At 38.4% G+C, this 23,075-nt stretch overlaps 1 protein-coding gene across 1 annotated transcript; it reads right to left on the reverse strand.

The window, feature by feature from the left end:
- Positions 1–19,122: 19,122 nt before the first annotated feature.
- Positions 19,123–20,514, reverse strand: LOC134623333 (nuclear factor 7, ovary-like). Its single transcript, XM_063468479.1, has one exon. It carries the CDS (start codon positions 20,512–20,514, stop codon positions 19,123–19,125), a length of 1,392 nt encoding a protein of 463 aa, XP_063324549.1.
- Positions 20,515–23,075: the final 2,561 nt, after the last annotated feature.

Here is a 23,075-nt window from a genome sequence, read left to right on the forward strand (position 1 = left end):
TTTATATTCATGAAACAAACAAATACGTGTGACTTAAAAATATAATTATTAGTCGCTCCACCAATGAATGATCCTATATTATTCTGGAAAGTCTTAACTCAGTGAATTAAATCAGCTGCAGTTTCAAGATTAAGTCGCATACACATAAATCAGTCAATTGCTGTCAACAATTAAAATGACACACACACAGATAGCAACAGTACAGAAATGATTTACTATGTAAAAGCACAGATACTTAACCTCTGAGTACAACCCTATAAATGATACACAAATGTAATGCTTTAGCCTCTTTCATCTCTTTGCATGCAATAAGCTCTGTTGGTACAGCTACATGAAAATTCTACTTAAGTACAGTAAAAAAGTATTTGAAGCTCACTTCTCGCCTCTGCAAAGTCAGTAACACTCACCTGCAGCATCAGTCAGGGATGAGTGGAGAAACAACAAAGCCCAGCAGTGCGACAGCAGCTGTGCTCGCTCCATGCTCTCAAGCTGAATAGAGTTGAAGCTCAACGGTTCTGGCTTCAGGTCAACAGGAGGGGAGGAACTCTTCCTCACTGAACACGTTTTACAGGAAAGGGAGGTTATAATCCTGAACGCACATTAAGGATGAAAAATAATCTCTTTCAAAACAGATCACTTTTCTCATCTCTCAACGAAAGAACATATCTAGCAAAAGAAAAATATACATACTGATTAGAAAACATTTGCACACACATCTGGTTACACTGTCCTCCTTTAAAAAGAAAATCAATTTTTTATTAAAGACTTCATTTCACAACCAAAACTAAAATTAAGTGACCTGAGTTTTTTCTCTGGAAGATTCCAAGGAAATACAAAAATAAAGAGCTCTCATATCTGTAGACCAAATAAAGTATCTTTTGAAATTTAAAAAGGCTGTTAATAGAGTTTTTTTATGTGAAAGTTTCAGTACAAACAATCCTTTATAATGCAGTCTCAGGAAACAGCAGATAGTATTTTATCCAATAAGCTGATTTTTAGGGCTAATTTGCTGTTATGAAGTGGAGAAGAAGCGGTAAGGAGAAGCCATAATCTTGCAGAGCTTGTACTTCTTACATGAGGATCATGACAGTGGATGGAAATCAAAAAGATGAGTAGCTTAACAAGTTTATTTAAATAATAGTCACATTAAATAATAACCTATTTATTGAGGTGTTTTCACTGACATAGAAGTGGCTTTATTTGTGGAAAACACCTTTGAAAATACAGTACAGGTGTCAGAAAAGGTCGCTGTGGTCAGACTGAGCAGGTGAGCTAAGAAGGGAATCAGGGAAAATGGTGACAGTCTCAGTGAAGATGGCCTTGAGGTTGTGATTTGCCAGCATTACATATTGCTCGTATTTTTTCCTCCCAGAACCCTCTACCATTATCAGAATAAGGTGGACCTACAGCCTTGTCTGTCTCTATTGTAAACCAAGGCCTGTGGTCTCAAATACAAGCTAAATGTGTTTCACCTCACATTAACTTTAACTTAGGCGATACCACTTGATTTTCTTGAATTTCTTCCATGTGGCAGCTTTGTCATTATAACATTTAAACAAAGCTTCCTGATTGACCTGTTGTGCTGTGCTGGAATGAGCCAGATTCAGGTTTTTGTTGTTTAATGAGCTAAAGCTAAACACACTGCAGACACAGCTAAAGGAGGATGTATGTTACACACTGAAGGAAGCCAAGGCTCATCCAGGTGCATGTTGAGGTTTATTGCTCTGAAACACAGGAAAACAGCAGTTCTGTGTCACTGACAGCTTCCATTACAATGACTGGCCTGCATTACTGTGTAATGACTTTAGTTATCAGCCCTTAGTAAAAAGAGTAACTAATGATAAACACAATATAAGATATACCGGCTGGTTTAAAAAAACATTTCTAGTAACTTTAACTGAAGCCAGTGAATTATTTAATTAATTTTTAAATCCTATTTCTGATGGAACAATGTTGTAACAAAGTCTAATGTAGGAGAGTAGCATCATTTATTTACCACACCCACGTTACGCATCACAGATAACTTGAAATAACTTTCGGATTCGGTCACATTAAACGGCTTATAAACAGGAATTGCACTCCAACACGTTACTTTAAATAAGTATCAACTTTACATAAATATATATAGTTCTCGTATACTGATCTCACCTGAAACACAGCAAAACAGCAGTTCTGTGTTACTGATGGCTTCCATTACAATGACTGGCCTTCGTTACTTTTGTAAGGGATTACTTTGCCAGTCACTCATTTGTCTGAGCCGCCACTGCCACCTACTGGTGAAACTCAATATCACCCTAACACCACATCAGGTGGGAGCAAATTTCGCTCTGTTCAAGGATGTAAACTATTGCAACAACAAAAGCAAAAGAAGGTGGCCAGGTTTTATTACACACTTAAAATATTCAGGGTGCCACATATCAGCACATCACTTTATTACAATTACGATGATGAGGATGTTCAACTACACGTAAACACGAGAGGTGTGGATGTTACTTTGTGACCAGATGCAACCTTTGTCCATATTTAATGTGATAGTAAGCATCATTAAAGGCACACAGTAAGATGAGGGAAATTTAACAAGAAGTATAAAAAGATCTAACAGTTAAGCTGTAAATCATCATAATCTCTTAAAATTCTAATAATAAAAAAGCACAAAATAAAACTCAGGGTAAGACAGAGCAGTAAAAAACTGTACAACAAACACGATAAATCAATAAATACCCCGTTGGCTGCATGCTGCAAAAAGGGAATCAGCCGCCGTTCTTCCTTTAACCGCTTAACCGTGTGTAGTTAAAGTCCACTTAACATGTCTTTCAATAAAAACCATCCTTTCTGCGCTTGCAGGTGTTTTTCTTCTTTCTACCCAAAGAGGAAACTAGCGCAACTTTTAAGAGAGCTTGGCTTTCAAAATAAAAGCACCAAAATCTTGACTACATAAAAACAAACATAAAGTAATGTACAGCTTAAACAATTTACAATCATGACATGGATCTTGACAAGATAAATAAATAATTCAAATTATATACAATGGCATCATGCCAACAGCTACACTCCCACCAAATCACACAAAAATCCTGACATCATGACCTCAGCAATTACTGCCACACTCTTTATAAACCAAAGCAAATGTCTCCATCTACTGGTGATGGCGTTAGAATGAAGTGCTTATTGTGCGCTTTACAAACTCGTAAACGTTACATGCTCTAGTTTTTAAAGTGCAGTGTTCTGGGACAGCACAATACTTTTTCACATGCAGGTATTTCTGTCTGCGAAAACAGAAATTTGATCGATCCACATTGCACATATTTTTACTTCCAAATCTACGAGCTTGTATCCTGATCTTATTTAAACATATGTTTACAGCAACGGGACAATTGGTAGCTGGGAAACGGTTCAAATATGTATTTTTTCTTCACATATTATTAAAAATTACATTAAGTTATAAGTATCACATCGTCTTCTATTATCCTGTTAAACGTCTTCTTAGTCTGACCTTTAGTAAAGTGCTTCAATTTAAAATCCATACTGCAAACCACCCACACACAAGAAAACAAATTGACAAGAAGAAAAGCTGAGACAACAAAAGAAACTTTCTGATGTTAGGAGGACACAGTGTGGCTTGACCTCGTTTCTATGAACAAATCCGGTTAACATTTGCCTGTCCGCTGTACATTTTTCTGTTCTTTTTTTTTTTTTCTTTTTTTATCAGTTTTAACAGGGGAAATGACGCTAAGGTTTCCACCAGGTTTGCTGGAGAGGAAGAGGGAGGGCTTAAATTGGTGCAACTGACAAAAATCAATAAAAGAAAAAAAAACAAAAACCTTGAAGTTAGTGCGAAGGACAATGGAGGAAACGTGTTTGCGCTGTCTGCTCTGTGAGTAAAATCTCTCAGTTTTAACAATGTTTATTCTGTTTGATTTGATTGTATAACTGATATATATATATATATATATATATATAAGTCTGTGTGTCTGTGTAATAATTAGGCATTGAGTCGTGAATAGTTTGCAATATTTACATTGGTAACATCCAAAATCACAACAAAAAGTAAAAATGATCATATGTTTTGCTTTAGCATAAATACCATCACCGTCTAAGTAACATCACTGTCATTTTTATCTTTCTTCTAAAACAATGCTTGAGAGCAGGGCAGCCTGTTCATGTCAGTAACATATACACCTGCATAAATATAAACTGTGTTGTATGTTATATTTTGTACGTACAATTTCTCAGTCATGCAGTTCCCGCCCCCAATTACTTTCTTGAGTCGGTTGTTTTATTTTGAAATAAACCCAGAAATCAAATCCAAAGTTATGCTAATCTAATATTGAACATTACCTGCCACAGAAGCTCTAATGGTATAGAGATGAACTACAGTATCCACTGTCCTCTATTTTGCACAGCATTAGAGACAAAATCAGCAGTGAAGCATACAGTACGACCCGGGTTTGTCATATTTTTCTTCAGGGTTATTGTGTTAAACTTATAACCATCTCTTTTCAGCTGTGATCTCACTGCTGAGCTGTACAACACACCAAGGTCAGTAACCTTCTTTTGTGTCTGCTTACATCTGTTAAACGCTCAGAATGAAGTTTTGTTATCAAAACAAAAGATATGTTTTTTCTCTTCTCAGGAACTCAGTAACTGGTTAGATACTGTACACCACAGAATCAAATAACCTGCTCTTAATCTGTTGATATATAGTTACAGTCACACAAAGTTTCATGTATTTAGATTTAGTTGTTTTATGCAATGATATGTCATGTATTTTTTTACAACAATAAAAGTCTCAACATTATTTCTTTTGAACCCTCACAGCTCGTCTGACTGTGAGTCCCAGCAGTTCTCAGTTTTTTAAAAGAGGCTTTGTGTCTCTGAGCTGTGAGGAGGACGACAGCTCTGCTGGATGGACTCTGAGGAGAAACACAAGCAAACCGAACATAACTCAGTGTGGAGATGTGTGGGGAAAACTAGCTGGTTCTTCCTGTGACATCAGCAAGCTATATGAATCAGACAGTGGAGTTTACTGGTGTGAGTCCAGAGAGGGTCCCATCAGTAACATGGTTAACCTGACAGTCACTGGTAAGCTGAGTGTGTGGAGTTAGTGTTGATGAAGCTGTGTGTAAATGGATGAAATGCTGTAGTTTGTCTCTGTGTTGAGGTGGATCAGTGATCCTGCAGAGTCCTGTCCTCCCTGTGATGGAGGGAGATGACGTCACTCTGCTCTGTAAAACAAAGACCACTCCCTCCAACCTCCCAGCTGCTTTCTATAAAGATGGCTCGCTCATCAGGAAGCAGCCTACAGGTCACATGACCATCCAGCATGTTTCCAGGTCTGATGAAGGCCTCTACAAGTGTGACATCAGCGGTCATGGAGAGTCTCCATCCAGCTGGATCACTGTCACAGGTGACACACTCACCTGTCTGTGTTTCTGCAGCTTTCAACATTCACAATGTGACGACAACTTAATGACTGTGTTTGCTTTATTTCAGACAAACACACCACCACACCTCCACCTACATCCACACCGACACCAGTCTCCATTATTACCTCTCCTCCTGATTCATTCTTGCTTCTCCCTGTGTTGTTGCCTGTTGGATCAGTGTGTGTTGTGGTTCTGCTGGTGTTAGTGGTTCTGTTGCTGAGACAACGTGTTTGTAGGAAGTCTGCAGGTGAGACTCAGAAATATGACGCACAGAGTTATGTAAACTAGTTGTTACATGTTATCTACTAACAAGTATTCGTTAAGATCACTGTGCTAAATTAATTTGGTGTTCGTGTTGGTTTGTTTCAGTTGATTTGGAAAATGTTGAAGACAGCCTCATATACAGTGATCTCAAAGAATTACATCACCAACAACAGTCAGTTAAAGTCAACACAGGTAGCTTTTTATATACGTTGTGTGTGTGTGTGTGTGTGTGTGTACAGTATATACTTGTATGCGACTTTAAAATTTTATTCAAAAGGTAAGGGTTTGGTTTATTATAAAAGATCTTAATGCAAGCAAACAGGTTTGATAACAATCATTTTCTTAGGAAAAGGGAGTTCTTCAGTTTCACAAACAACATTTACAGAATTTGCTTTCTAGTATTTTCATCTAAGCCTTGCTTGTATCCATAATGGTTAAATCTTCAGTTGGGTTGAGACTATAGATTGTCTTTAAAAGAGAGCAATGTGTAATGTCACACAACATTCTCTTCCATATACATCTTAAGGCATTTTCAGTGTCATTGTTTTTGTTTTAGCCACTGTTGTCTCGTTTGTTTGGAGCCAGAAGTAACTATATTTAGAAGAGAAGGTTTTGCTCATTTAACAGCTAATGCTATCTAGCTTGGTTATTACGCTGCTAATACCTGCTAATACCTGCTAATTAGCCATAACCCATTTTATTTGTCAGATAATTGGATTAAAAATGCTCCAACAACATAAACAACGGCCAGTTCAGTTATTTAAATTAGCTGAACAAAGGCAAGCAGACAGCTAGCAGTTGCCCCTCAGTCAAGCAGACCACACCCCTAATAGTACACACTTTGATCCTTAATACAATTTTAAAAAGGAGAGCTAGTACATGTCAGGTGTTAAGAGTTATTGGTACCTTCTGGGAAACTAATGCAGAAAAAAGGCTCAGGTTCCAGTAGAATCTGCGGCTGGTTCTGTCTGAGATTTCTTCCTGTTAAATGCAATTTTTCCTTCCCACATTTGTAAAGTGCTTGCTCATAGGGGCTTTAAGCTTTTATGCTTTGCATCTTACATTAACATGCACCTTAAATTATTCACTTAAATCAGTTCAATTCTAAAAATTATCACACTATAGTTGTTCTGTGTTTGTAGATGACAATTGGTGAATTTTGTTCTCTTAATGCTGGTCTGTGTCTTTATTAGCTCAAAGTTGGTTTGTTAGTAGGCAAGCAATTTATTTATATAGAACTTTCAGAACAACTCCCAACTGAAAACAAAGAGCTGTACACCTGACATGCAGGTAAAAAAAAGAAAAATACAGATTTAAAAAAAATTGAATGATCATTGGAATGACATCAAAAATAATAAAATTAACACATTAGATTAAAACAATAAAACCAGGAACCTACTGTGTCATACACCAAGGAGTAAAAAAGGGTTTTAAGACGTGTGTTAAAAGTGGACCATGAAGGTGCCTCTCTAATGTGTTAACAGAGGTTAACAGCCTGTGGTCTATCAGATGTCTCTGCTCAGGTTTTACTGCAGGGCTGTTAAGAAAAGAGGAAAAATGTGAATGAACAGTTTGTACAAACAATAAATCAAATCTCCCCATAGTACTTGTCACCTATATCCTAATTCTGGGTTTTAGTTTTATGTAGTTAATCATTTTATAGTTTGTGTGATATACTGACCTTTTGACCAGGTGACACATTTCGCTGTAGTTTCATAGTTTGAATACACTGACCACAGTCCACCGGTTCACATATAACCTTCTGTATCAGTTCTGTTTTTGTTTTTCACAGCAGTACCGATAGAAGAAATAAAACTGTTGAGGGTCTCAGTGTTTCACATGACTGTCATGTGATAAAGAGGGTTTTTACAGGGCTCTATGCAATCCTATGCAAAATGAAGTATAACATTTGGGTAGTTTGCTTAGTTGCATCTGAGCATAGCACAGACTTTTTTTTTACACAGGACAGGAAAAAAATTGGAGATGACTGGCCCAGAATTTGTATATAAACACCTCATGCCAGCTGTAGACATGACAGTGGAATAGTCCTCTTTGTTGACTCTAGTATTCTAGAGTCAAATGTGAGGCCGTTTGTCCAACAGCTAAAGCTTGGCCCAGATCTCTGATTGCAGTTCTACAAGCTATTTTGCTTATTTGTATAGTGTGTAAAAGTTGCTAGCACTCATTAACATCTCACAATAATTTGGCATTAACATCACCAACAATATATATCCACCAGATTCTTCATGGCCTGGGTTTCCAGCTGAATAGCTTCTGTAGGTTTATTTAATGTGACTCAGTTCTTTTGTGCATATAGAGTCCTTCAGTGCCAGTTGCTAATGTAATTCATTTGTTTCTCATTGTGACCAGTAACAGCAGCAGCATCTGTGTGACTCTCTCCGCTGTGATGTCCTCTGTGTGTTTTATTGTCATCAAGCTTTATTGAGAAATGAAAACATCAGTCATGGTCAAATCATCATCAGAGTCAACCAAGAAAAAGGCCAGAGGTGTAACTGCTCTCTGTCTCCATCATGACTCAGAACCACTGCAAGAGTCCAACAGGTTTTTACGTAGTTCATTGGGTTGATATGTGTTGTAAATACTAGGATGCTGTTCGATTATCTGTTGTGGGTCCTGTTTGCACTTTGCTCACACGTTGCAGTATAGTTGGAGCTCCAGAAACCTGCAAAGCTGCTTAGCAGTGTTCACACTGATGTGTTTGATAAAGCTGTTAATGGAGATAAAGAGATTAAATGACTCATCTGCAGCTCACAGTTGAATTCAACACTAACAGGAAGGTAAACTAGTTTAAATGTTGTCTGTTGTTATGTGCGTTATCTCTGCGGTAGAGTGTCACTTCCTGTTATAACACACAACAATTTAATAAAAAAACATAGATAACTTCTCATTTTATTGTATAATCTTCACATATTTCATCCAAAGCACACACTCTGTTTATTAACTCGCTAATTTATATTTAAAGTTTTCACTCAATGTGTCTTTAGGGTTTAATAGCTTAGCTTAGCAATTAGCTGACTCCCTAGCAGCATGGCCTCTTCACCTGTCCCTCCTGCACTTTCCTGCTAATTGTGTCAGATGTTTAGTTACTTAGTACCCGTTTTTCCCCACTCGGCGACACACCCGCCGGGGGTCAAACTCTGGTAATTGGTGATTCTGTTCTAAGACATGTGAAGCTAGAGACACTGGCAACCATAGTCAATTGTCTTCCAGGGGCCAGAGCAGGCGACATTGAGCTTAATTTAAAACTGCTTGCTAAGGGTAAACGTAAATTCAGTAGAATCATAATTCACGTCTGCAGTAATGACACCCGGTTACGCCAATTGGATGTCACTAAAATCAATATTGAATCGGTGTGCAACTTTGCCAAAACAATATCAGACTCTGTAGTTTTCTCTGGTCCCCTCCCCAATCAGACCAGGAGTGACATGTTTAGCTGCATGTTCTCCTTAAATTGCTGGCTGTCTGAGTGGTGTCCAAAATGTGGGCTTCATAGATAATTGGCAAACCTTCTGGAGGAAACCTGGTCTTGTTAGGAGAGACGGCATCCATCCTACTTTGGATGGAGCAGCTCTCATTTCTAGAAATATGGACCAATTTATTAAACCCCCCAAAATATGACTATCCAGAGTTGGGAACAGATGTGTGTCAGCTCCCAAACAGACAAAAAACAAACTAAAAATCTATCCATGAGGCCAGGTAACACAAACCAATTAGTTAAACTGCAGGAATAAAGACATAAAAACCTGGATGAACTCCAATTCTCTGCTTCTAAATTCAGATAAAGCTGATGTTATTGTACTTGGCCCTCAAAATCTTAGAAATATGGTATCTATCTAAATGGACTGTCTCAGAGTGACCTTGAAAAACTAGCTTCTGCATTTATTACTTCTCAGCTGGAATACTTTACCTTAAATCAGCAACCACTGGATGATCAATATTTATACAGAACTTTAATGGCTCTGTATTAATTACACAACATGCCAGTAAAGCTCTACGTGAAAATCAGTGAAATTCAATTCTGTGTTGCAAAGTATCCTCTATAATATGTTCAGGTGAAACAACAGGAGAAGGAAGTAACTGCTGCAGTTGAGAGCATTAAAGTTTAAAAGATACCAAACCAGTAGTGTACCGTAAAATGTGAGTTCTCATCACACTGTTGATGATATTGTGTACATGGTGTGACAAAGTGTGGGTGTCTTTGTGGTACTTTGGATTTCAACTGGACTTAATGCCAAAAATCAAAATGTCACTGGGGTGTTTTGGGTGAAACAGGAAATCCAGCCACAGAAGTTCTGAAGCCCCCAACGGTTTCTAAGAACTATTTTATAATGCCACATAGGAAACCATAACTCTTTCTTTAACATGCATCCTGTATACTGACAGCATTTTTATAAGCTTTACTATTTGCACTAATGACCTGTGTGTGTTTTGTTGTGCAGGGAGTGATTCAGCTGTAGTCTACACAGCAGTGAGAACTGAAGACATCAGTTATGAACAAACAGAAATCCGATCAAACAGACCTGGAGGTACACATGCTCTTTGTTCAGTACAAAGAAAACAAGGCTACTTCCTGAAAAGTTTAACTTTTCCCTTTGTAAAATATAAAGTGTGTAAGCAGCATGAGCCAGGAAAGCATGAAGAAGCAAAGCCCTCTCTTTCAAATAGACACACTAAAAGTCGATAGATTTCACCGGCAGTGAAAAATGTACTAAGATCTGTTACTAGATTAAAAGTATCAATAACAATTTTTGACATCCTCCATCATCGGTAAAAGTCAATGGAAATCAACAGAAATATCAAGATGAAAGTTATGATGGTTCCCACAGATATCTGATTCTGTTCATGCTCTCCATTATCACCGCCTAAAACAGCAACACAGACCAGAAGTGATGTCACAGCTGTTGGTGCACCACCAGCTTTGATGTTGTTTTGGCTTCTCTGTGACCTCTCAAATCTTTTTTTTAGCTTGTTGCATTTGACAGTGTGGTGCACCTGGGTTGAAGACACGAGTACAGTATTATATCAGTGTTTTCAATCATATCAGTAGAGAGATTATACTGAGGACAAGATTGAAACGATGAGACGTTCTGGAGAAAAAACTGAAAAAGTCTCCACGATTTCATTTGACTTCTTTAACTCCTATTCTGGCCCGTACATTTTTATTTTATTTATTTATTTTTTCCTAATGGCAGTGTTGTTCAGGAGAGGACTGCAGTGAGTCTAGCAGATGTTGAGCTGTGGTGTCACACTTGCCGCACGACATAACCAATTCATCACATTGGTTGTGATAAGGATTTATGAGTCCTACGTTAACCTTCAGTGTAAGCACAGGAAGTGGTGTGAAGAGCTGAGACTGCCATGAGGGAGGCCACTGCCTTCCTGTTTGTTGCAGCTTCTTCTTGATCCACTGCTGAAGAACTTTTTGAGCGGCTCAGTTAAATGTCTTTTCAGATTCTTTACTTTAATATCTTTTGATTTTGACTCCACAAAGAAAATAAGAGACAAGAACATGTTATCTTTCAGAAACAACCCTTTCGGTTTTAGTGTATGCGTGCAGCTCAGTGATGTGTCACACAGTAACCGCTGACACTCTCTCCTTTGACATAAGCTACTGTACCAGCAACTTCCTGCTGGGTTTCTTTCGCATCAAAGCCTTATTTGCGACAGCCTGGCTGCAACACTTTTAGCTAAAGTGGTTTTGGATTCATTAGTGCAGTCAAATTTCAGAATTACAAGAGTTTTGAACCCACTGAGAAATGCTTGCTTAATGAAAATGTTTTTTGGATATGTTCATATGTTATTTTCACTGTGATTGATTTGATACAATACTGTCAATTTGCTTCATATAAATATAACAGACCGGCTTAGTTTTATACTTTTCTCATGTTGTTTGAACTGTGTGTATTTTTTGTTTTCAGACTTTGTACAAGAGCCAGATGTTTACTCCTTACTGAAGTAACCCACCAGTCCAACCACTGGAACCAGCTGCTGGTCTCAAACGTTTTAAAAATCATTATATTGTATGTTCAAAAGCATGTTGTCCTCAACCTGCTCTTAACTGTCTTATGATGGCCATATTGGCAATATCTCTTCCATAATATAGAAATGATACTATGTATTTTATAAATAATGCATAATGCACTGTCTTTAATATTTTTACTGTTTCCTGTTATATTTTATTTCCAAGTGTAAGACTCTGTCGTTGCCTGCTTTCTCGCAGGAACAGTAAAGTTTGTTCTCACTTCTTGTTCTTCTCGTGTGGTTCTTTGGGTTTCAGAAAGAGCGCTGGGGGCTGGGGACAAATGTGAAATGTGGCTAACCGACTGCTGAGCAGTAACAACAAACACAAATGAACCCACAGCCGCAGACTAGAAGCAGCAGGAACATCACTCAGGGGCTTAAAACTTCGCAGGAAAGCTTCAGATAATTTATTTCAGACGCTGTTTGAACGAATGATGTTCCTCCATCAGGTCATGGTTTTACCTCCATGGTTCAGGCTGTGTTGATGTCCTCATAATGAAATGAGGACATGTTTGACATTTGTCCTTATTCAGTCAGAGAGGAGTTGGAGACATTTAACATCTCATTATTTTCACAAAGTTTTTGAGTTAAATTGTAAGTGGGATGTCTTATCTCAGTGTCATCTGCATATTATTAAACAATTCCAATTGTAATAGAAACACTCTGTATGGACTTGATCAGGTAAACTAAAGCTCCAATAACGAGCTCAGCCTCTTCCTCATCAACAGGATTCACATCATGGGTTAATACACTTCTTCATGAATAATGTGCTTAGCAGCAAGTTTCAGGGTATATGTGGAAACAAAAAAAAATATATAAAAAAATTTAATGACTAAAAACGACTTTACAATATTTTACCCAAACATTAATTTGCTGTTTCATGCAGACAAATGTAGACAATCTCAGGCTTTTCACAGATTTTATTCTAAACTTATTTAAGTCATTAGTTTGGATCCCCATGGTTTCTCAGTTCTGTCAGTAGTTCTAAATTTAACTCCTTTTTGGTTCAGTCAAAAATAATTTCTACTAAAGTCGATTCTACCAAACAAATGCTCACACAAGTTGTGTTTCGGGGGGTTTTTAAGTGATGAATCTTCCCCAGTTTTCGCACAGTTTGATAAAATCTTCCTGTTCTGTTTTCCACCTTAACCTTTCTGTCTATAAACAGGAACGAGCTGATTTTGTGTAAAAAACCTTGAAAGAAATCTTCATCATAATCTTTCACGTCCCTTCAGTTAAAAGGAACAGATATGGTTCAGTTTACAGTAAGGTGTTTATACACTAAGCTCTCACACATAATCTAAGAAATTAGAAGACAGAAAGATGTGGATTGTTTCTCCTAAATTATCTGATATGATGATGAATCACCAACCATTCACTTACCATGCTTTGATAGAAACACAGTCTGGTGCTGCCATCTACTGACTCAGAAGTGCTTGGCTTCATTTACTCAGACATGCACACAGAAATGTTTTATCTGGTCCCTGATATCTGAGCACATTCAGTAGTAAAACTGATTTGTGTATACTGTATATATTCATATCGTTGATTTCTTAAAAGAAATAAAGTTATTCCTTTGTTTTTGACATGCACAGATATTGCCCAGGCCTCAGCAGATCAGAGTGATTTTGTGGAACTTAAAGGTCCTGTTCAAACCCTCCACTCTGTTGCTACACTGTGTCACTTGGTTTCCTTGGAGGTTTTATCACATTAAGTGCTGTTGCAACCCAAGTACCCTCATATTGACTTACAAAGCACACTCTAAAAAAAGACCACACTTTTTCTGTATGCATTTTGAGATCTGGCAGAAACTTTACACTGTGTGACCTTGCGTTGATCTCAACAGTGTGGACAATGAATGACTCGAGGAATTAAAGACAAGTGGGAAGTGTTGTGGGTCTGTATCTGTCAGACAGTTGGCATTCATTCAGAGTGTTGCTTGAAGCTAGAGTATCATTTTTCACCCTGATTCATTTCCATCTCTTAGAATGACCATAACTCACATGCTGGACTTAGTGTTTTACTCAATATGACCACAAACCTGCCAATAAAGTCACCCAGATAGTGCTCAGGTCACTGATGCTACCAAAACCTTCTAAAGAAATGCAAGTCTGACCATAGTAGCAGGTGTATGATGGTTCTTCAGGTCTCATCCACCAATCAGACCAGAGTACATTCACGTGCTAATGTTTGACTGTGTTATTGCCTTTACTTTATTCATGAGTCCAGACACATATTATACATCACTTAATTTTAATGATTAATTGTCTGAATTGCAGTGACATTGTACACAGAAACGTAACTAAATCTAGTTGGACCAACTGTGACTTACTTAACAGTATAGCTATGGATGTGAAAAATAAGTTTACACATGAGATGGCAACATAAGATTTTAAAACTTATGCCATAGCTGTATCTACTAGGAGGCTGATGGGTATAACTGGCTGCTGCTATTATTTTGCTCCCATTCTTCAAAACCTAACAAATATTCTTTAGAGCAGCCCTTGTTTACTTAAACACCTGCCTCCTAACATGTCTTCATTATTTTTCTACTATTCTTTGAGAAAAAAGTCTCCTAGTGAAAACAGTGAGTCTAATGTTTGGACATAGAATATCAAAGGAGGGGTGGCTGATTAGCTGGCGGCACATCAGAGGATCTCTAGAGCGGATAACAGGCACTGATTTTGCAAATCTTCTAGAGCTCGACTGATACAGTCTGGACTCTGACTCCTGTCTTGCTGCTTCAAAGATGTAAAAGCACGGTTGTAATATGCAATAGCTCCCCAACAGTGATCCTTCTGAATGGCTTTAGTGTACATGTTGATGCTCTCTGCAAACTTCCCGTTTTCACGCAGGTCATTACCAAAGCTAATGTAGTGGTAGAGGTTTGATGAGGGTGATTCTCTCTGTCTGAGTTTCTGCCTTGACTTTTTCTCCTCTCAGAGCTCGAAAAGCTGCAAACATGACAATGATGCAGGACTTCCCTTCTCCTGTGCCAACCTGAATCAATCGTCCTGTTTCTGAAAGAGCCATCAGGCACCAGCTCACCATCTGCGTCAGTCGTGGCCTAAATGGCATTTTAATATTTTTAGTTTTTGTTTTTTCCACTGCCAAACAGAGCTTCTTTAAGATGGTTTTCAGTTCACTCTTCTGTGAGCAGTTCTCAGGAATATCACGCCCTCCATGAACTGTTGATACAATATCTCTGACATCATTTAAAAGCTTTTCATCAACCTGGTTCAACTTGTCAATTTCATCAAGTATTTCCTCCAGAGACTTCACTGGCTAAATATTCCTTCAAGGTTTCATCTGTTACATTTCTGTCTTGCAGCAGTTCCAGAAGTGTTTTTCCATCTTCATTTTTCCAGTCTGAAGTAATAAAGTGAATCTCTATGCAGTGGAACATTTTGATCATCCATGTGAGGAGATGTGATTTGTCATTTACTGATGACTCAAATCTCTTCAAAAGAGCATCAAACAAGTCAGCGACCTCCTTTGGGCTCCATTGGATATTTGTAACCAGTGCTTTCAGATTCTTGAGGAGAGTTTCTTCATCAGCATCCATTTTCTTAATCAGATAAGAAAAATCTGTTCAAAAACACATTTAAAAATATGTTTTGATCGTTACTTTGAAAGTACAAAATGCAATTTGTACAAACTTCCAGGCAGGCTGTATTTTTTGCGCTATTGTATTATTACAATGAAAATGATAATCTAACACATGTAACAACATTTCTCTCAATATATTTGCTTAGTAAGCAAAAGGTTGCTGGTTTGATTATTAATGGATGCCCGAATCTCCTTTCAGTGTTAAAACTCAAACCAAATCAAAAATTTACAGACACTATGCTCTGGCGACTCTTTGTGACAAGGTAGCAGCTGAAAATTGCTTATTCTATTCATATTGCATGCAGTGTTTTTTAAATCTATTACTGACCTGTTGACATGATGAGAAAGATTGCAGATGATGTGTGTTTGTGAAGACGCCTCTGGCGATCTGCTTGCTCTTTCCGTATTTGGCTTTTATTTTGCCCCTTGGGTTTCTCTTTCACAAACGCTGCCCTTGCCCCATCACAAGGGAATTCCCTGCCAAGCCTTCCCTTATGATTTGCATTTACTGTAATTTAAGATACTTACTTTCAATAAGTTATACAGTGCACATCTGCAGAGCAAAGCGGTGATTGTTCCAACAAGGAATAATTTGATTAACAGTTTTATAATCTTTTTAATCAGTTGTCGAGTCAGCCTTAAACTTTCCGCTTCCCCTTTACCGGATTCACTACTCAGCAGTGCCGGACATGAAAGTTAAAAGCAAAATTTGTGGGTGTGTCCTGTTTGGCTAAAGTCATGGTATGTCTTGGCAAACTTATTTGTCATGGAAATAATTTGATAGGCCTCAATTGTTTTAATTTAGTTTTTGTTTCATTTCTTAGAAAGTCAAACCGTTTCTTGGTAAGAAAGTGAAGAAATTATTATGAATGATTTACAGAATCTAATAGTCTGTTAGAAAAATCCACTTACAAGTCATCTGGATTATTTTTAGGAAGCTTTTATATATATTTATATGTAGAAAGAGGTCTTTCGGTCAAAGTCAGTAAAAAGTAAATAATAGACACCTGCAAATAAAAAAAAAAAAGAGTAAAAACTTTGTAGCTCCTTTTTCATGGTGCTGATGAAGAGCATTGACTGGTTTGTCCAGAATGATGCAGATTAGTGATATCAGTGCAAAAGAACCACAATAAATATAGGAAGAGTAAGAATAAAATATATAGACACTTTGAGACTGAGGAGCAAATATACACTTTAAGGGCAAAAGGGTTAATAACAACCTAACATTTACTTGCTTGCTCTCCCTGGAGCATCTGAAGTCAATCAATGCTTTAATGTTGATGCACAGCAGGTAAGTCTGGGAATACAAATCAGTCCTGGAGTTTGATTACCGTTACTGAAGCAGGTTTTTTTTTATTTGATCAGGTTGGTACAGTTGTTGGGATAATTACCCCACACTGTAACAATTAAAAGTTACACTTTAGCTATTAGCAGTGGCTCATGGTAAAAGGAGGCATTAAACAGGGGCTGCTGCAGTCAGGGCTTCTTAATAGTTGTTGCTGGTTCTACGGTTGACGGTGAGACGCCAACGTGTTGCTTAATTTGGCACATTGTGTTGAATCTATTTCAAGTTTATTTTTCTTTCGAACCCTTTTAGCTCTGCCTCTTCACTTTTGTTTGTCCTTCTTTATGAGCCACTTCTAAACCACTGTAAACTCTAGCGCACAGAGGGATATTTGATTGGGCAATCCAGTGTCAGTGATGAAAAAGAACCAATAGGCTGCTGTCAGTAAAAAGGTTGTTGTCTCCAGGATGTTGGATGTGGCAACGTTCGGGGCGTTGCGTTCAAGTCAAGGACACGGATGCAGATTTCCAGTTAGGATTGGTTGAATAAACCATTGTTGTGGCATTCACACACAGCAGGTTGACAGTAAAATGATCAAGGGGAAAAGATACACATGTAGGGAGCAGAGATTGGCAGTAACGCGGTACTTGTAACAGTAATTAGTTACTGATGACTTTTTTCAGGTAACTTGACCAATACTCGTCGGGAGTAGTAGTAGTAGTAGTAGTAGTAGTAGTAGTAGACTAACATTCAGCGCATGCCATTCCACACACCTGTGGTGCGTTCAAGGGTGCGTCAGTTAAAGTAATCCTTTCAATAATGTATGACATACCAAACTTATACAGAAAACTGACTTTCAATAGATGGAACATGCTACCAAGATTTAACATTTAACCGTCAGTGCGTACACCAGCCCACTGTATGCAAGATTCCCAGCACAGCCCAGAGTGGGTGTGAATCAGATGTGAATCAACTGACTTTGAATCTGTTTAAAGTACTGGATAATTGCTGTTAGAAGTCGGCCATGGATACAACTTTTGTTTTTTTCAATAGGCAGAGGGCCATGCGACACATCAAACTGATTAGTAATGTCACAAGAAAAACAATGGTGTGTTTGGTTTCAACATAACTTTATTATTGTATATTTATTCAGCACATTACGGTGTCAAGGGAAAGGAAATGGCAGAAAATTTTGCAAAGAAGGCACTGGGGTAAGAAATATGGAATTAAGGATCATCTTTACTAAAACAGAAATTTAAAAAATACGGAAAATGAAGGAAAGATGGCAAAAACAATTGGAGAAAGAAAAGCAAGGATGATGGTTTTGTAAAATCTAATGGAAAACTGGAGAAATGAAAAGTACAGGGAGGAGGAGAAGAGAAGAAACAATCACTTCACGTCTCAGATTTGGGCACACAGGGCTAAATAGCAAACTGTTCATTTCAGGGAAACACTGTAATGGGAAAAGTGAGTACTGTGGAGATGATGACACAGTAAAGCATTTCATATTACACTGTCAGGATTATGAGGAAAAACAAAGACATCTAATTCAAAACTTAATTAAATTGAAACTAGACTTAGTTGATCTCCTTTGAAAAAACTCAAAAAGTAAAATTAGTCAGTATTTAGTTTCCTTATATAAACCCATTTGTATGATAGGCTCTAATGCTTAAGTGACATTCTGGTACACGCTCCATACCAGTTGTTGGTGGTAATGCACCAATTTGTTGTTTGCCAACCACCAATGAAATCCAAGACGAAGAAGAGTATGTCTCACTTGTGTGAATCTGAAGCCATGTGATTGCCTGGTGCAAGCAGTGACATTTGGCCATTTTTTAAATCTTCCTAAAAGACAGCTTGCTGCGGGTTTCATAGCCTTCTGTTGGAGAGCTAAGTCTCAGTGGAGTGTCATGTTTAAAGCTATGTTTACAATTTATGAGAAAGCACTGTTTCATTCCTGTGGGAAGCTTGTAGTGGACCCTGCCACCACTCTTTTGCGTACTGTTATGCAGCACAGTTTGTTTGATCATAGGTTTTCTTGTAACTGCCTACCTTATGTTGCTATTTTTACATATATGGAAATATATGTTTCTTGCATTAACATCAAACCTTATGAGCTGTCGGCATGTTTGCAGCTCTCCTATTTAACTAGTACCTCCTGCGGGTCTCATATATTTTGTAAATGTCATTAATTGAACTGGTAGCTGTTGAGATGGGAAGCCTTAAAACATTCTCCTGTTTAAGATAAGGGCAAAACTAAAAGATTTATATTTTTTGGATCTTTATTTTAGAAAAGTTACTTATGTTTTCTTCTAGACAAGAAGATCAAGTTTTGGTAGTCAGTGAGAAACAGTGAAATGATTGTGAAAGGGTCGACAGCAGAAACTGAAATGGTGAGAAATAAGACAAACAAAGAGCGTTGGAACAACGAGGCAGCAGGAGGACAGCTGCTGCTTAAAAGGTTCTATTCACTAACAGCAAGCATTAGAAATATAATCATCCTGAACTTATCTGCTCCACTGACACTTTCAAAGGCAACACCTTCAATTTTTCATCCAGAGTGCCAATATAAGGAAACATCTTATGAGTAAAAGTGTGTGTGAAGGTGTGTATGTGTGTGTTAGTATCAGGATCAGAGAACGACAGCTTCCCTTTGTTCCAGTCCAGATTCACTCTGATCCTCTGAAACATCTTCTGTTCTGAGAGAACAGTGGGTGGAGCTGATGGTGACAGTGCTGAGTATTCACCGGAATTGAATCTTATTCTCCATAATCCAGACAGTGTGGTTCCTTTCCTCTCATCAGACTCTGCTAACACACCCAGTCCCCAGTACGTATTGTCTCCAACCTCGACATCCCAGCTGTGAGTCCCTGAGGTAAAGCCCTCAGAGCCCAGGACAGACCACAAAAAATCAAACCTCTCTGGATTATCAGGAAGATTCTGCCTTTCTCCTCCTCTCACACTGGTCAGATCTTCAGACAGGGTGAGTTGTGGATGAGCAGTGTTTGGGTCCAGAATGAGAGGAGTGTAGGAGACCATGTCCTTCATGTTGTTCCAGATGTTGAAGGTCAGGTTGCCCAGGTGTTTGGCCTGGTCTATCAGAGCTCCTGAGGGCAGCTGTGGATGATCCAGCAGTGAACAGTGCTGGACTCTTTCCACTGCAGCCTTGTAGTTGTGTAGAAATGAGATGTCCTCAGCTCTCAGCTCCTCCTCTGTGGCTCTGACTGTGTCTGAAAGAGCTGCTATCTCTCTGCTCAGAGCCTCCATCTTCTCCTTCATCATCCCACTCTTCTGCTCTATTTCCTCCCTCAGTGCAGCCAGCCTGGCCTCCTCTTCATCTGCTAGAAACTGGTGAAGCTTCTTAAAATGCTCCTTAATCTGCCTCTCTGTGTGTCGGGCCTGGACCTTAATGTGTTCTGCTGTTTGACCAAACTTCACTTGAACTTCTTCACAAATCTTTAACTTCTCCTTTAAGGGCTCCACAGTTTCCTGAAGTTCTTTCTTGTGTTGTTGTGCAGCTTCATCGATGGGTCTGAATCTGTGGTTGGTGTGTTTTTCTGAGTCTCTGCAGACGACACACACTGGCTGCTGATGGTCCAGACAGAAGAGTTTGAGTTTCTCAGAGTGCAGACTGCAGAGAGCCTCTGAAGCTTTCTGATCTCTCTCCTGTAAGAACAACTCACACAGATTCTTTAAAGCCAGATTTAATGTTGGTTCTTCCCTTGAAGATCTCCTCTTACACACTGGACATTCATGTTTTACTCTCTCCCTCCACCATCTTTTCAGACAGTCTTTACAGAAGCTGTGGCTACATGACAGAAGAACAGGATCTGTAAAGACCTCCTGACAGACCGGACAGCAGAGATCTTCCTCTGATCTGGAAGCCATTGAGTTTGTGAGTGAAGCTGAAAACAGTAGAAGTACAGTTAGTCCTGGCTCCCATCCCTCCTCTATTACCTTCATTGAAATGTGTTTTGGATCATGTTTTTTGTTCATACTCACATTCAGTGTGTGGAGCGTCAGCAGCAGTGTTGGAGTTTTCCACTTTTTTTCCCTGTAGCTGGACTTTCTCAGTGGAAGCTGCTAGTTCGGTCTGATCGTCTGTGCATCTCTGTTTACTAAGGAACAATAGCATCCTGGTTCCTGGTTTGTCTCACATGAGTCATGAGGCGTGGTCATGTAAGATGGGTGTGTATCACAGCACGTCTGGAAGGCTTTTCTGTTATCATTTGGCAGGAAAACTCACAGATCTTAGAAAAGTGTTGCAATAGTTTTACATAAAAAATGTTAATGTTTTTTCGTGTTATTTATCAGGTTCAGTAGAAATGGGACTGCAATGCAGTGACAAAAACACAGGTGATTTTATCTGTTGACCGGCAAAAACAGCCATCATCCGGTTGGCTGATGTGTGGAAGAATCACTCACCAGGAACTGTTACAAAAGGGGCTACTCCCTGGTCTCTAAGAGGGTAGATAGCAGTGTCCAAAGGAACCAGTATTAAACCACTACATCAGTTTTATTGAAAATGGCTTTATTGATTCAAAGCTTTGAGTCGGTGACAGAATAGGAGACAGCAAAACAATGTCTCAACAGTTGGTTTGTGTGAATAAACTAGGGTTTATTCACACAAACCCTAGTTACTGGGTAACTAGGGTTTGTGTGAATAATATAAATACAACTTTGGTAGGCTGGATTGACTGTTTAATAGATTTTTTGAAGGTATGCAATGTAGTTTGAAGACAGTCTACTTGCAGAAACAGGATGTACTGAGACAGTAGGGTGTGCTTGTGTAAATAGGGCAGGGTTTGATTAAGTACCATGATTATGTATTTAGCTTATTTTAAGTACACATTGCAGTTTGTGTTTGAATTACTGTTATTTATGTGCACTTTGCTGTAACTGTCTATGTAAAGTTACAAGCAGATCATTGTTTGAAAGATATAAATCTAAAACAAAACTGAGTACATGGTATTTAAAATAAATAAATAAATAAAATTAATATGCTATTTTTATAACTGTTCTGAAACTCATCTTCTTGCTCAGGTTTTGACCCATGGTAGAACAGAAGTGAACAGCCCTTTATTTTTATTGTACATGTACAACAGAATATAGGTGCGCCACACCCAAAATATATAAATAGTAGACATTTGGAATAAATAACAAAAAGGATTAATATACATACAAAACAAGTTGTTTGAGTCAAGGAGGCCATTTACGTGAAAAGGGAAAGACCATCTCTGAATTGAGGAGGGGGCCCAAGGGTACATCTTTCATCATCTTACAATGCTGTGATTGCAGCCATTCCCCAACTCATTATCTTACCATATCCATCTTTGGCTTCTATAAGCTGTTAAACCTTGAGATTTTAAGCTATGTCCATGCAGTGGGTGATTTTGCAAGACCATGCAGTTAGTGGGGTTAGGTTCTTGGTAATTCTTAATTCCCCATAGGTGTGAATGTGAGTGTGAATAATTGTCCGTTTCTCTGTGTCAGCCCTGCAACAGACCCTTCTAGAGATTACCTGCCTTCTCACCCTATGGGATGTGCTTTGACCCCCGGTGACCCTGCCGAGGATAAGTGGGAAGAGCATGGATGGTTTCTTGAAATTATTTCCTTAATGAAGACGTTAAAGGTTTGTGAAGAAGTTCAAGTAAAGTAAACTTTGACATTGATAGGTCAAGGTCAAATGCATGTATCCTCCCAAGTGTCATGTTATTTTGAAGTTTGAACACAATAAAATTTGAACAAATAAACAAAATATGTCAAAATAAAAAAAGTCAGATAGTTACGGAAACTTCCTTTAATTTTCACTTTCACTTAAACACAATTATAGAGGCCTGGGGAACCTCCCGTGCTGCAAACAACAGAGGATCTAACCAGCAATCATCCTCGTGAAAGAACTTATGAATTGTGGACTTTAAAGTCTTATTCAGCCACTCCACCAACCCGTCAGTCTGCAGGTGGCAGATGTTGGTCCAGGTAGATTTAAGATTATCAGATTGCCAGCACACCCCAGATTCACAGTGATTGCTGAGTGGGAGTGAATCAGATGAGCACTGACTTGTTATGAAAGTGTTTTATAATTGCTGCCAGCAGATGGCAGCACAGAAGTTTCAGTTTTCCCAACATGACACGGTTGTGGAAATATAAGTTTGGTATCATTATTTGTAGTTTAACATGACTGAGGTTCTGTTCAGACTGAACTGTGATGCTTTAGAATCAGAATCAGAATACTTTATTGATCCCTAGGGGAAATTATGTGGGCTACAGTGCTCCAGTGCAAACAGTAACAAAAACGGACAATACAAGAAGTAAGAAATAGCACAACATACAGTGGCTTGCAAAAGTATTCGGCCCCCTTGAACTTTTCCACATTTTGTCACATTACAGCCACAAACATGAATCAATTTTATTGGAATTCCACGTGAAAGACCAATACAAAGTGGTGT

The sequence above is a fragment of the Pelmatolapia mariae genome, unplaced genomic scaffold (genome assembly GCF_036321145.2).
Source record: "Pelmatolapia mariae isolate MD_Pm_ZW unplaced genomic scaffold, Pm_UMD_F_2 NODE_ptg000566l+_length_73125_cov_1, whole genome shotgun sequence".
Classification (NCBI taxonomy): Eukaryota; Metazoa; Chordata; class Actinopteri; order Cichliformes; family Cichlidae; genus Pelmatolapia; species Pelmatolapia mariae.